This window comes from Scyliorhinus torazame, chromosome 29, assembly GCF_047496885.1.
Source record: "Scyliorhinus torazame isolate Kashiwa2021f chromosome 29, sScyTor2.1, whole genome shotgun sequence".
NCBI classification, from domain to species: domain Eukaryota; kingdom Metazoa; phylum Chordata; class Chondrichthyes; order Carcharhiniformes; family Scyliorhinidae; genus Scyliorhinus; species Scyliorhinus torazame.
The window spans coordinates 12195487-12208429 of NC_092735.1; the positions used below are offsets into that span (position 1 = coordinate 12195487).

At 49.8% G+C, this 12943-nt stretch overlaps 1 protein-coding gene across 1 annotated transcript in view; it reads right to left on the reverse strand.

The window, feature by feature from the left end:
- Positions 1–6705: 6705 nt before the first annotated feature.
- LOC140404124 (germ cell-specific gene 1-like protein) overlaps positions 6706–12943 on the reverse strand; it is a 52510-nt gene continuing 46272 nt past the window's right edge. The window contains exons 5-6 of the mRNA XM_072492543.1: positions 7171–7282; positions 6706–7068 (exon numbers count right to left, since the gene is read on the reverse strand). Coding sequence (XP_072348644.1) covers positions 6807–7068; positions 7171–7282 — 374 coding nt within the window. The 3' untranslated portion in view covers positions 6706–6806. The remainder of the gene's footprint in view (positions 7069–7170; positions 7283–12943) is intronic.

The following is a 12943-nucleotide window of genomic DNA, read 5'->3' on the forward strand; positions in this document are numbered from 1 at the left end:
GATGCTGCCAGACCTGCTGAGATTTTCCAGCATTTTCTTTTTGGTTTCAGATTCCAGCATCCGCAGTAATTTGCTTTTATCCAGTATTAAAATCCTACATTCCTCATGTTAACACAGGAATTTGGAATAAGAAAATTAGCACAAAAGCAGAACTGAAACACGGCGACAAGAGTGGATATTTTTTCTTCTTTTTTATAAATTTGGAGTACCCAATTCATTTTCTTTTCCAATTAAGGGGCAACTTAGCGTGGCCAATCCATCTAACCTGCACATCTTTGGGTTGTGGGGGTGAGACCCACGCAGACACGGGGAGAATGTGCAAACTCCACACGGACAGTGACCCAGGGCCGGGATCAAACCCAGTCCTCGGCACCGTGATGCAGCAGTGCTAACCACTGCGCCACCGTGCTGCCCTCAGCAAGAGTAAACTTTTACAACATTAATAGAAATATTCTTACAATCATTATATTGCAATCTCCACTCCCTTGCTCACTCCAAACCACACTCCCTCTCTGAACCCAATCCTCACTACCTCACTCCAATCCCCACTCACTCACTCCAATCCCCACTCACTCACTCCAATCCCCACTCACTCCAATCCCCACTCACTCACTCCGATCCCTACTACCTCACTTCAATCCCCACTCACTCTAATTCTCACTACCTTACTCACTCCCATCCTCACTCACTCCCATTCTCACTCCCTCACTCACTCGCTCACTCACTCCCATTCTCTCTCCCTCACTCACTCCCATCCTCACTCCCATCCTCATTCCCTCACTCGCTCCCATCCTCACTCCCTCACTCATTCCCATCCTCACTCCCTCACTCACACCAATCTCCATTCCCACACTCCAACACTCACTCCCCCATTCCCATCTTCACTACCTCATGCACTCTGATCTTCCCTCACTCCAATCCTCACTCCAATCCCCACTCCCTCACTCCAATCCCCACTCCCTCACTCACTCCAATCCTCACTCCCTCACATCTCCATTCCCTCACTCCAATCCTCACTCACTCACTCCAATACTCACTCCCTCATTCCCATCTTCACTACATCATGCACTCTGATCTACCCTCACTCCAATCCTCACTCCAATCCCCACTACCTCGCTCACTCCAATCCTCACTCCCTCGCTCACTCCAATCCCCACTACCTCGCTCACTCCAATCCCCACTCCCTCACTCACTTCAATCCTCACTCCCTTACTCACTCTAATCCCCACTACTTCACTCCAATCCTCACTCACTCACATCCTCATTCACTCACATCCTCACTCTCACTCACTCCAATCCTCACTCCCATCCTCACTCTCACTCCAATCCTCACTCCAATCCTCACTCCCTCACTCACTCCAATCCCCACTACCTCACTCCAATACTCACTCACTCCAATACTCACTCCCTCATTCCAATCTTCACTATCTCATGCACTCTGATCTTCCCTCACTCCAATCCTCACTCCAATCCCCACTACCTCACTCACTCCAATCCCCGCTACCTCACTCACTCCAATCCTCACTCCCTCACTCACTCCAATCTCCATTCCCTCACTCCAATCCTCACTCACTCACTCCAATACTCACTCCCTCATTCCAGTCTTCAGTACCTCATGCACTCTGATCTTCCCTCACTCCAATCCTTACTCCAATCCCCACTACCTCACTCCAATCCCCACTCCCTCCCTCACTCCAATCCCACTCCCTCATTCACCTCAATCCTCACTCCAATCCTCACTCTCTCACTCACTCCAATCCTCACTCCCTCACTCACTTCAATCCCCACTCCCTCACTCCAATCTCCATTCCCACACGCCAACACTCACTCCCTCATTCCCGTCTTCACTACCTCATGCACTCTGATCTTCCCTCACTCCAATCCTTACTCCAATCCCCACTACCTCACTCCAATCCCCACTCCCTCCCTCACTCCAATCCCACTCCCTCATTCACCTCAATCCTCACTCACTCCAATCCTCACTCTCTCACTCACTCCAATCCTCACTCCCTCACTCACCTCAATCCCCACTCCCTCACTCACTCCAATCTCCATTCCCACACTCCAACACTCACTCCCTCATTCCCGTCTTCACTACCTCATGCACTCTGATCTTCCCTCACTCCAATCCTTACTCCAATCCCCACTACCTCACTCCAATCCCCACTCCCTCCCTCACTCCAATCCCACTCCCTCATTCACCTCAATCCTCACTCCCTCACTCACTCCAATCCTCACTCTCTCACTCACTCCAATCCTCACTCCCTCACATCTCCATTCCCTCACTCCAATCCACACTCACTCCAATACTCACTCCCTCATTCCAATCATCACTACCTCATGCCAATCTTCACTACCTCATGCACTCTGATCTTCCCTCACTCCAATCCTTACTCCAATCCCCACTACCTCACTCCAATCCCCACTCCCTCACTCCAATCCCCACTCCCTCACTCACTCCAATCCTCACTCACTCCAGTCCCACGACCTCACTCACTCCAATCCCCACGACCTCACTCACTCCAATCCCCACGACCTCACTCACTCCAATCCCCGCTACCTCACTCACTCCAATCCCCACTCCCTCACTCACTTCAATCCCCACTCCCTCACTCACTCCAATCTCCATTCCCACACTCCAACACTCACTCCCTCATTCCTGTCTTCACTACCTCATGCACTCTGATCTTCCCTCACTCCAATCCTCACTCCAATCCCCACTACCTCACTCCAATCCCCACTCCCTCACTCACTCACTCCAATCCTCACTCCCTCACATCTCCATTCCCTCACTCCAATCCTCACTCACTCCAATACTCACTCCCTCATTCCCATCTTTGCTACCTCATGCACTCTGATCTTCCCTCACTCCAATCCTCACTCCAATCCCCACTACCTCATGCACTCCAATCCTCACTCCCTCACTCACTCCAATCCCCACTACCTCACTCACTCCGATCCTCACTCCCTCACTCACTCCAATCCCCACTACCTCACTCACTCCAATCCCCACTCCCTCACTCACTCCAATCCTCACTCACTCACTCCAATCCCCACTACTTCACTCCAATCCTCACTCACTCACATCCTCAGTCCACCCAGTTGCTGTAGTCCCTGCCCATGTCCCTTTTCCCTTTGATGTGGAATTATAGAAATGTACAGCACAGGAGGCGACCACACCTGTGATAGCTCTTTGAAAGCGCACTCCAGTTTAGTTCCCACACCCCTGGTTTCTGTCCGTTACTCTTTAGTTCCTCACTCAGTGGCCGCGATCCCACTAACTTTCTGTCTACCATTAACCTGTTTCTCCCGGGGCATCGCGTGGCACAGTGGTTAGCACTGCTGCCTCATGGCGCCAAGGGCGCAGGTTCGATCCCGGCCCCGGGTCACTGTCCGTGTGGAGTTTGCACATTCTCCCCGTGTCTGCGTGGGTCTCACCCCCACAACCGAAAAAGATGTGCAGGGTGGGTGGATTGGCCTCGCTAAGTTGCCCCTTAATTGGAAAAAAGAATTGGGTACTCTAAATTTATTTATTTTTAGTTTAGTTGTTCGGGGCTGTTTAGCACAGGGCTAAATCGCTGGCTTTGAAAGCAGACCAAAGCAAGCCAGCAGCACGGTTCGATTCCCGTACCAGCCTCCCCGAACAGGCGCCGGAATGTGGCGACTAGGGGCTTTTCACAGTAACTTCATTTGAAGCCTACTTGTGACAATAAGCGATTTTCATTTCATTTCATTTCTCTGCCCCTCTTTGTTTCGGTCAGTTGCTTCCTTCCTATTGAGAGTTTTCAGCTAAAACGTTAACTGTTCCATTCAGAAGCTGAGTGGGCAGCTTTTCTGCTTTGATTCGGTTTGTCGTACTATCTGATTGGCAGCCTGCAGTGTACAGGCTGCTTTGAGAAACCCGACTCATTGAATTCAGTTTGACCTGTCACACGGCTGTTCCCAGAGCTGATCCACCTTCCAATATCCATTTAAATCCCGTGGACCATCAGCCCCTGTGGACCATCGGCCTGGAGCCTGGATTTAATTGTTCTCAAACCCTCTCTGTCAGTGAGGACCCGTGAGAAGCTTCCTTGATGGTACAACGGGCAAAGTGATAATGGCTAGGCCATTGACGTTTCATATTTCAGGCAACAAGACACTCTTGTGTTTCAAACAGACCTCTTTGTGCTGGGCATACTCACTGGAGACCCAGCCTCTTTTCTTCCCGTCTAATAAAACTGCTGACTTCGTCGACAGTCAGTCAACTGACAATTCTCAAAGAGCAAGGATTTCAATTAATCTCACATTCGCTCTACGAATCTCCCACTCTATCCATTTCTCATTCACTGCTTCTCTCCATCACTTGCTCCGGCTGTCATTCTTTCCCTGTCTCGTTCTCTATACCCCCCCCCCCCAAACACCCGGGGCCCGGTTTAGCTCAGTGGGCTGGACGGCTGGTTTGTGATGCTGGGCGAGGCCAGCAGCGCAGATTCAATTCCCGTACCGGCTGAGGTTATTCGAGAAGGCCCCGCCTTCTCCACCTTGCCCCTCACCTGCCACGTGGTGACCCTCACGTCAAATCACCACCATTCCTGTGGCGTAGTGGTTAGCACTGTTGCCACACGGCGCCGAGATCCCAGGTTCGATCCCGGCCCTGGGTCACTGCCCGTGTGCAGTTTGCACATTCTCCCCGTGTTTGCGTGGGTCTCACCCCCACAACCCAAAGATGTGCAGGCTCGGTGGATTGGCCATGCTAAATCGCCCCTTAATTGGGGGGGGGGAGAATTGGGCACTTTATTTAAAAACCACCAGTCAGTTCTTCCCCTCAGCCTATGGTCATCTGGGACTATGGTGACTGTCACTTATAATCCCCCTCTTAACCAGTTTGTGTTCATTCTCTCACTCATTCCAACATTTATTCTCTCTCTCCGTCTTTCGTTTCACGTCTCACTCTTTCTGCATTGTCTTGGCTTCTGTCCTTTCTTCGTTGTCTTTCTTTCCTCAATACCCCACGTTCTGAACAACTTTGAATTTTAAGGGGGCCGTTGGAGTAAATATTATCCTGGAACAAGAGAAATAAACGCACCCATCCTCCACAGGTGGTTCAGTCCCTCCCTCGCACTCTCTACCCACTTGTTTAATTCCCTCTCTGGCAGTCTCTCCTCTCACACCCGGTTCACTGCCCATCCTAACCCCGTCAATGTTTCCATCCACATTCCCTGTATGAATCCATTTGAACATTTGTTCGTTCCAGCGCTAACTGATTTTTTCCCCCACTGTCTGGCTCACAATATTGAACCAGTCGTTTGGTAATGGGTTTTAGTGACAAGAGGGCCACCAGAAATGGTTGTGAGGGGTGGGTGACACACCCCACTCCTATGCCACAGGATGCCCTTGGGCTTCACCCTGCTTCCAATCAATTCCTTATCAATCAATACAGCCCTCCACAGTGGCAGCCGTGTGTACCATCTACAAGATACACTGCAGTAACTCGCCAAGGTTCCTTGGACAGCACCTTCCAAACCCATGACCTCCCCCATCTAGAAGGACAAGAGCAGCAGATACCTGGGACCCCCCCCCCCCCCCCCCCCCCCCCACCTGGAGGTTCCCCTCCAAGTCACTCACCGTCCCGACTTGGAAATATATCGGCCGTTCCTTCACTGTCGCTGGGTCAAAGTCCTGGAACTCCCTCCCTAACAGCACAGTGGGTGTACCTACACCTCGGGGACTGCCGCGGCTCAAGAAGGCAGCTCAGCACCACCTTCCGATGGGCAATAATTGCTGCCCTAACCAGCGATGCTCGCACCCCACAAATGAATTTAATATTTTAAAATATGTTTTGAACCTTTTTCCAATGAAGGAGCTATTTAGTGTGATGAATCTGCATGCGCTGCACACCTTTTGGGTTGGCCCACGGGGAGAATGTGCAAACTCCACTCAGACAGTGACCCAGGGCTGCGATCGAACCCGGGCCCTTGGCGCCATGAGGCAGCAGTGCTAACCACCGCCTGTAAATGAATTTTCAAAACATTCTGGAGATGGTGGTGTAGTGGTATATTGCGGGACTAGCCACCCAGAAGCTCTAAGGACCCAGGTTCGAATCCCCCCCCCCTCACCTCATGGCAGATGATGAAATTAGAATTTAATAAAATATCTGGTATTAAAAAGTTGAATGATGGCCAGGAAACTAATTGTCGTTAAAAGCCCATCTGCTTCACTAATGTCCTTTAGGGAAGGAAATCTGCCACCCTTACCCAATCTGGCCTACATGTGACTCCAGAACCACAGCAATGCGGTCGACCCGTAAAAATGCCCTCAGCGATGGCCAATAAATGCTGGCGCCCACATCCCACGATCGAGTTTTTAAAAAAACAAACATCAAAATCAATCCGAATTGGGACGGCACGGCGGCGCAGTGGTTAGCACTGCGGCCTCACGGCGCCGAGGTCCCGGGTTCGATCCCGGCTCTGGGTCCCTGTCCGTGTGGAGTTTGCACGTTCTCCCCGTGTCTGCGTGGGTTTCGCCCCCACAACCCAAAGATGTGCAGGGTGGGTGGATTGGCCGCGCTAAATTGCCCCTTAGTTGGAAAATAATGAATTGGGTACTCTAAATTTATTTATTTTTAAAATCTGCTGGTCATCCACATCTCACTGACTCTGATGAAATGGATGGATCACAACACCAAACTCCAGGAGCAATCGCTGTGCCCACAGCTCGGGTTCTTTAGTGGAAAACGGTTTTACATTGACAGTGTTTCTGAGGGAAAGTACATCACATCAAACAGGAAGTGGGTCGAGGTGAACAGGCGCAGACTCCATCGTGCATTAGCAATGTTCATCCCCCAGGGGCTCGGCGAGATCGGGTTCGCCCGCCGGCGACCTGCCCATCAGGAGGTTCGGAGCCGGATGGGAAAAGACTTCAGCTGAGCTGCAATGGCCTGGGAAATAGTACAGCTCGTCGGGCCCCCGCTTCAAGCTATGTTTGTAGATTTTCTGCGACTGGTGAAATTCAAGCACTGTCTTGGTGTAGATGTTGAGAGCAGTGACGGAGGACGCCATGCAGAATGTGAAGGAGACCCAAGCCAAGCTGCAAAACAGCCAGAGGTTAGCGACAGTACAACGAGTGCGTGCTCACCGCCAATAAATAATCAAATGTTCCCCCCACTTCCCGGTCAGATGATCTACTCACTAGAAGGACCAGCCAAAGTCCCAGCGATGGGGTCTCCAGTCCTCTGGCCCTTGACTTGCTGTCACTTGGAAAACCTGTGTGTACATCATATGGGCAACCATCCCCAGCAGGCCTGAGAATAAAGGAGTAACATTACACTGACACTGCACTAACACACACTGCACTAACACACACTCACACTGCACTAACACTCACACACACTGCACTAACACACACACACTGCACTAACACATACACTGCACTAACACACACTCACATTGCACTAACACACACTGCACTAACACACACACTGCACTAACACACACACTGCACTAACACACATTCACGCTGCACTAACACACACACACTGCACTAACACACACACACTGCACTAACACACACACTGCACTAACACACACTGCACTAACACACACACTGCAATAACACACTCACACTGCACTAACACACACACACACTGCACTAACACACACACTGCACTAACACACTGCACTAACACACTCACACTGCACTAACACACTCCCTGCACTAACACACACACTGCACTAACACACACTGCACTAACACACACACTGCACTAACACACACACTGCACTAACACACTCACACTGCACTAACACACACACACACTGCACTAACACACACACACTGCACTAACGCACACACTGCACTAACACACTCGCACTGCACTAACACACACTCCCTGCACTAACACACACACACTGCACTAACACACACTCACACTGCACTAACTCACACTGCACTAACACGCACACTGCACTAACACACGCACTCACACTGCACTAACACACGCACTCACACTGCACTAACACACACACACACTGCACTGACACACACACACACTGCACTGGCACACACACATACTGCACTAACACATTCACACTGCACTAACACGCACTAACACACACACGTACTCACACTGCACTAACACACCACTAACACACACACTGCACTAACACACACACTGCACTAACACACACACACTGCACTAACACACGCACACTGCACTAACACACACTCACACTGCACTAACACACACCACTAACACACGCACACACACTGCATTAACACATACTCACACTGCACTAACACACACTGCACTAACACACACTCACACTGCACTAACACACGCACACTGCACTAACCAACAATCCCGCTGTTAACCAACAATCCGCTGGCGAGTGCCCCAGCAGCCCATAACTCACCCATTCCCACCATCACAGCTTCCGAAGTCAGATTGGCCTTCCTGAAAGTGAACCCTCGGAAGGCGACGGGCCCGGACGGGATCCCTGGTCGTGCACGCAGAGCCTGCGCGGACCAGCTGGCAGAGGTGTTCGCGGACATCTTTAACCTGTCCCTACTCCACTCCGAGGTCCCCGCCTGCTTCAAGAAGACCACCATCATACCGGTACCAAAGAAGAACCAGGCAACGTGCCTCAATGACTACCAACCAGTGGCCCTGACTTCAGTCGTAATGAAGTGCTTCGAGAGGTTGATCATGAAGCGCATCACCTCCATACTCCCAGAACGCCTTGATCCACAGCAATTCGCATACCGCTGCAACCGGTCCACATCAGACACAATTTCCCTGGCCCTACACTCATCCCTAGAGCATCTCGAAAACAAGGACTCCTACATTAGACTCCTATTTATTGACTACAACTCACACTGCACTAACACACACACACTGCACTAACACACATTCACACTGCACTAACACACACACACTGCACTAACACACACACACACACACTGCACTAACACACACACACTGCACTAACACACATTCACACTGCACTAACACACACACACTGCACTAACACACACACACACACACTGCACTAACACACACACACTGCACTAACACACACACACACACACACACTGCACTAACACACACACACTGCACTAACACACACACACTGCACTAACACACATTCACACTGCACTAACACACACACTGCACTAACACACACTGCACTAACACACACTCACACTGCACTAACACACACTCACACTGCACTAACACACACTCACACTGCACTAACACACGTTCACACTGCACTAACACACACACACTGCATTAACACACACACTGCACTAACACACACACACTGCACTAACACACATTCACACTGCACTAACACGCACTCACACTGCACTAACACACACTGCACTAATATACACACACACTGCACTAACACACACACACACACACTGCACTAACACACACACTGCACTAACACTCACTGCACTAACACACTCACACTGCACTAACACTCACACTGCACTAACACACACACACTGCACTAACACACACACTGCACTCTCCCACGCACACTGCACTAACACACACACACTGCACTAACACACTCACACTGCACTAACACACGCACACTGCACTCTCCCACGCCCACTGCACTAACACACACTCACACTGCACTAACACACACACACTGCACTAAACACTCACACTGCACTAACACACACTCACACTGCACTAACACACTCACACTGCACTAACACACACACACTGCACTAACACACATTCACACTGCACTAACACACATTCACACTGCACTAACACACACTCACACTGCACTAACACACATTCACACTGCACTAACGCACTCACACTGCACTAACACACACTCACACTGCACTAACACACACTCACACTGCACTAACACACATTCACACTGCACTAACACACACACACTGCACTAACACACATTCACACTGCACTAACACACACACACTGCACTAACACGCACACACTGCACTAACACACACACACACACACACTGCACTAACACACACACACTGCACTAACACACACACACTGCACTAACACACACACACTGCACTAACACACATTCACACTGCACTAACACACACACTGCACTAACACACACTGCACTAACACACACTCACACTGCACTAACACACACTGCACTAACACACACTCACACTGCACTAACACACGTTCACACTGCACTAACACACACACACTGCATTAACACACACACTGCACTAACACACACACACTGCACTAACACACATTCACACTGCACTAACACGCACTCACACTGCACTAACACACACTGCACTAATATACACACACACTGCACTAACACACACACACTGCACTAACACACACACTGCACTAACACTCACTGCACTAACACACTCACACTGCACTAACACACTGCACTAACACTCACACTGCACTAACACACACACACTGCACTAACACACACACTGCACTAACACACACACTGCACTAACACACTCACACTGCACTAACACACACACTGCACTAAACACTCACACTGCACTAACACACACTCACACTGCACTAACACACTCACACTGCACTAACACACTCACACTGCACTAAACACTCACACTGCACTAACACACACACTGCACTAACACTCACACTGCACTAACACACACACTGCACTAACACACTCACACTGCACTAACACACACTCACACTGCACTAACACACACACACTGCACTAACACACACACACTGCACTAACACACACACTGCACTAACACACACTCACACTGCACTAACACACACACACTGCACTAACACACATTCACACTGCACTAACACACACACTGCACTAACATACACACACACTGCACTAACACTCACACTGCACTAACACACACTCACACTGCACTAACACACACACACACACTGCACTAACACACACCCACTGCACTAACACTCACACTGCACTAACACACACACACACACACTGCACTAAAACACACACACTGCACTAACACACACACTGCACTAACACACACATTGCACTAACACACACATACTGCACTAACACACTGCACTAACACACTGCACTAACACTCACACTGCACTAACACACACACTGCACTAACACACACACTGCACTAACACACACACTGCACTAACACACTCACACTGCACTAACACACACTCACACTGTACTAACACACACTGCACTAACACATATTCACACTGCACTAACACACACACACTGCACTAACACACACACACTGCACTAACACACACACACTGCACTAACACTCACACTGCACTAACACTCACACTGCACTAACACACACACTGCACTAACACATATTCACACTGCACTAACACACACACACTACACTAACACATATTCACACTGCACTAACACATATTCACACTGCACTAACACACACACACTGCACTAACACACACACACTGCACTAACACTCACACTGCACTAACACACACACACTGCACTAACACACTCACACTGCACTAACACTCACACTGCACTAACACACACTGCACTAACACACACACACTGCACTAACACACACACACTGCACTAACACACACACTGCACTAACACACACACTGCACTAACACACACACTGCACTAACACACACACTGCACTAAACACTCACACTGCACTAACACACACTCACACTGCACTAAACACTCACACTGCACTAAACACTCACACTGCACTAAACACTCACACTGCACTAACAAACACTCACACTGCACTAACACACACTCACACTGCACTAACACACACTCTCACTGCACACACACACACACTGCACTAACGCACTCATGCTGCACTAACGCACTCACACTGCACTAAACACTCACACTGCACTAACACACACACACTGCACTAACACACACACACTGCACTCTCCCACGCACACTGCACTAACACACACACTGCACTAACACACACACTGCACTAACACACACACACTGCACTAACACACACACACTGCACTAACACACTCACACTGCACTAACACTCACACTGCACTAACACACACACACTGCACTAACACACACACTGCACTAACACACTCACACTGCACTAACACACACACTGCACTAAACACTCATACTGCACTAACACACACACTGCACTAAACACTCACACTGCACTAACACACACTCACACTGCACTAGCACACATTCACACTGCACTAACACACACTCACGCTGCACTAACACACACTCACGCTGCACACACACACTGCACTAACGCACTCATGCTGCACTAAACACTCACTGCACTAAACACTCACACTGCACTAAACACTCACACTGCACTAACACACACTCACACTGCACTAGCACACATTCACACTGCACTAACACACACTCACACTGCACTAACACACACTCACGCTGCACTAACACACACTCACACTGCACACACACACTGCACTAACGCACTCATGCTGCACTAAACACTCACTGCACTAAACACTCACACTGCACTAACACACACACACTGCACTCTCCCATGCACACTGCACTAACACACACACACTGCACTAACACACTCACACTGCACTAACACACACACTGCACTAACACACACACACTGCACTAACACACGCACACTGCACTCTCCCACGCCCACTGCACTAACACACACTCACACTGCACTAACACACACACACTGCACTAAACACTCACACTGCACTAACACACACTCACGCTGCACTAACACACACTCACGCTGCACACACACACTGCACTAAACACTCACTGCACTAAACACTCACACTGCACTAAACACTCACACTGCACTAAACACTCACACTGCACTAACACACACTCACACTGCACTAGCACACATTCACACTGCACTAACACACACTCACACTGCACTAACACACACTCACGCTGCACTAACACACACTCACACTGCACACACACACTGCACT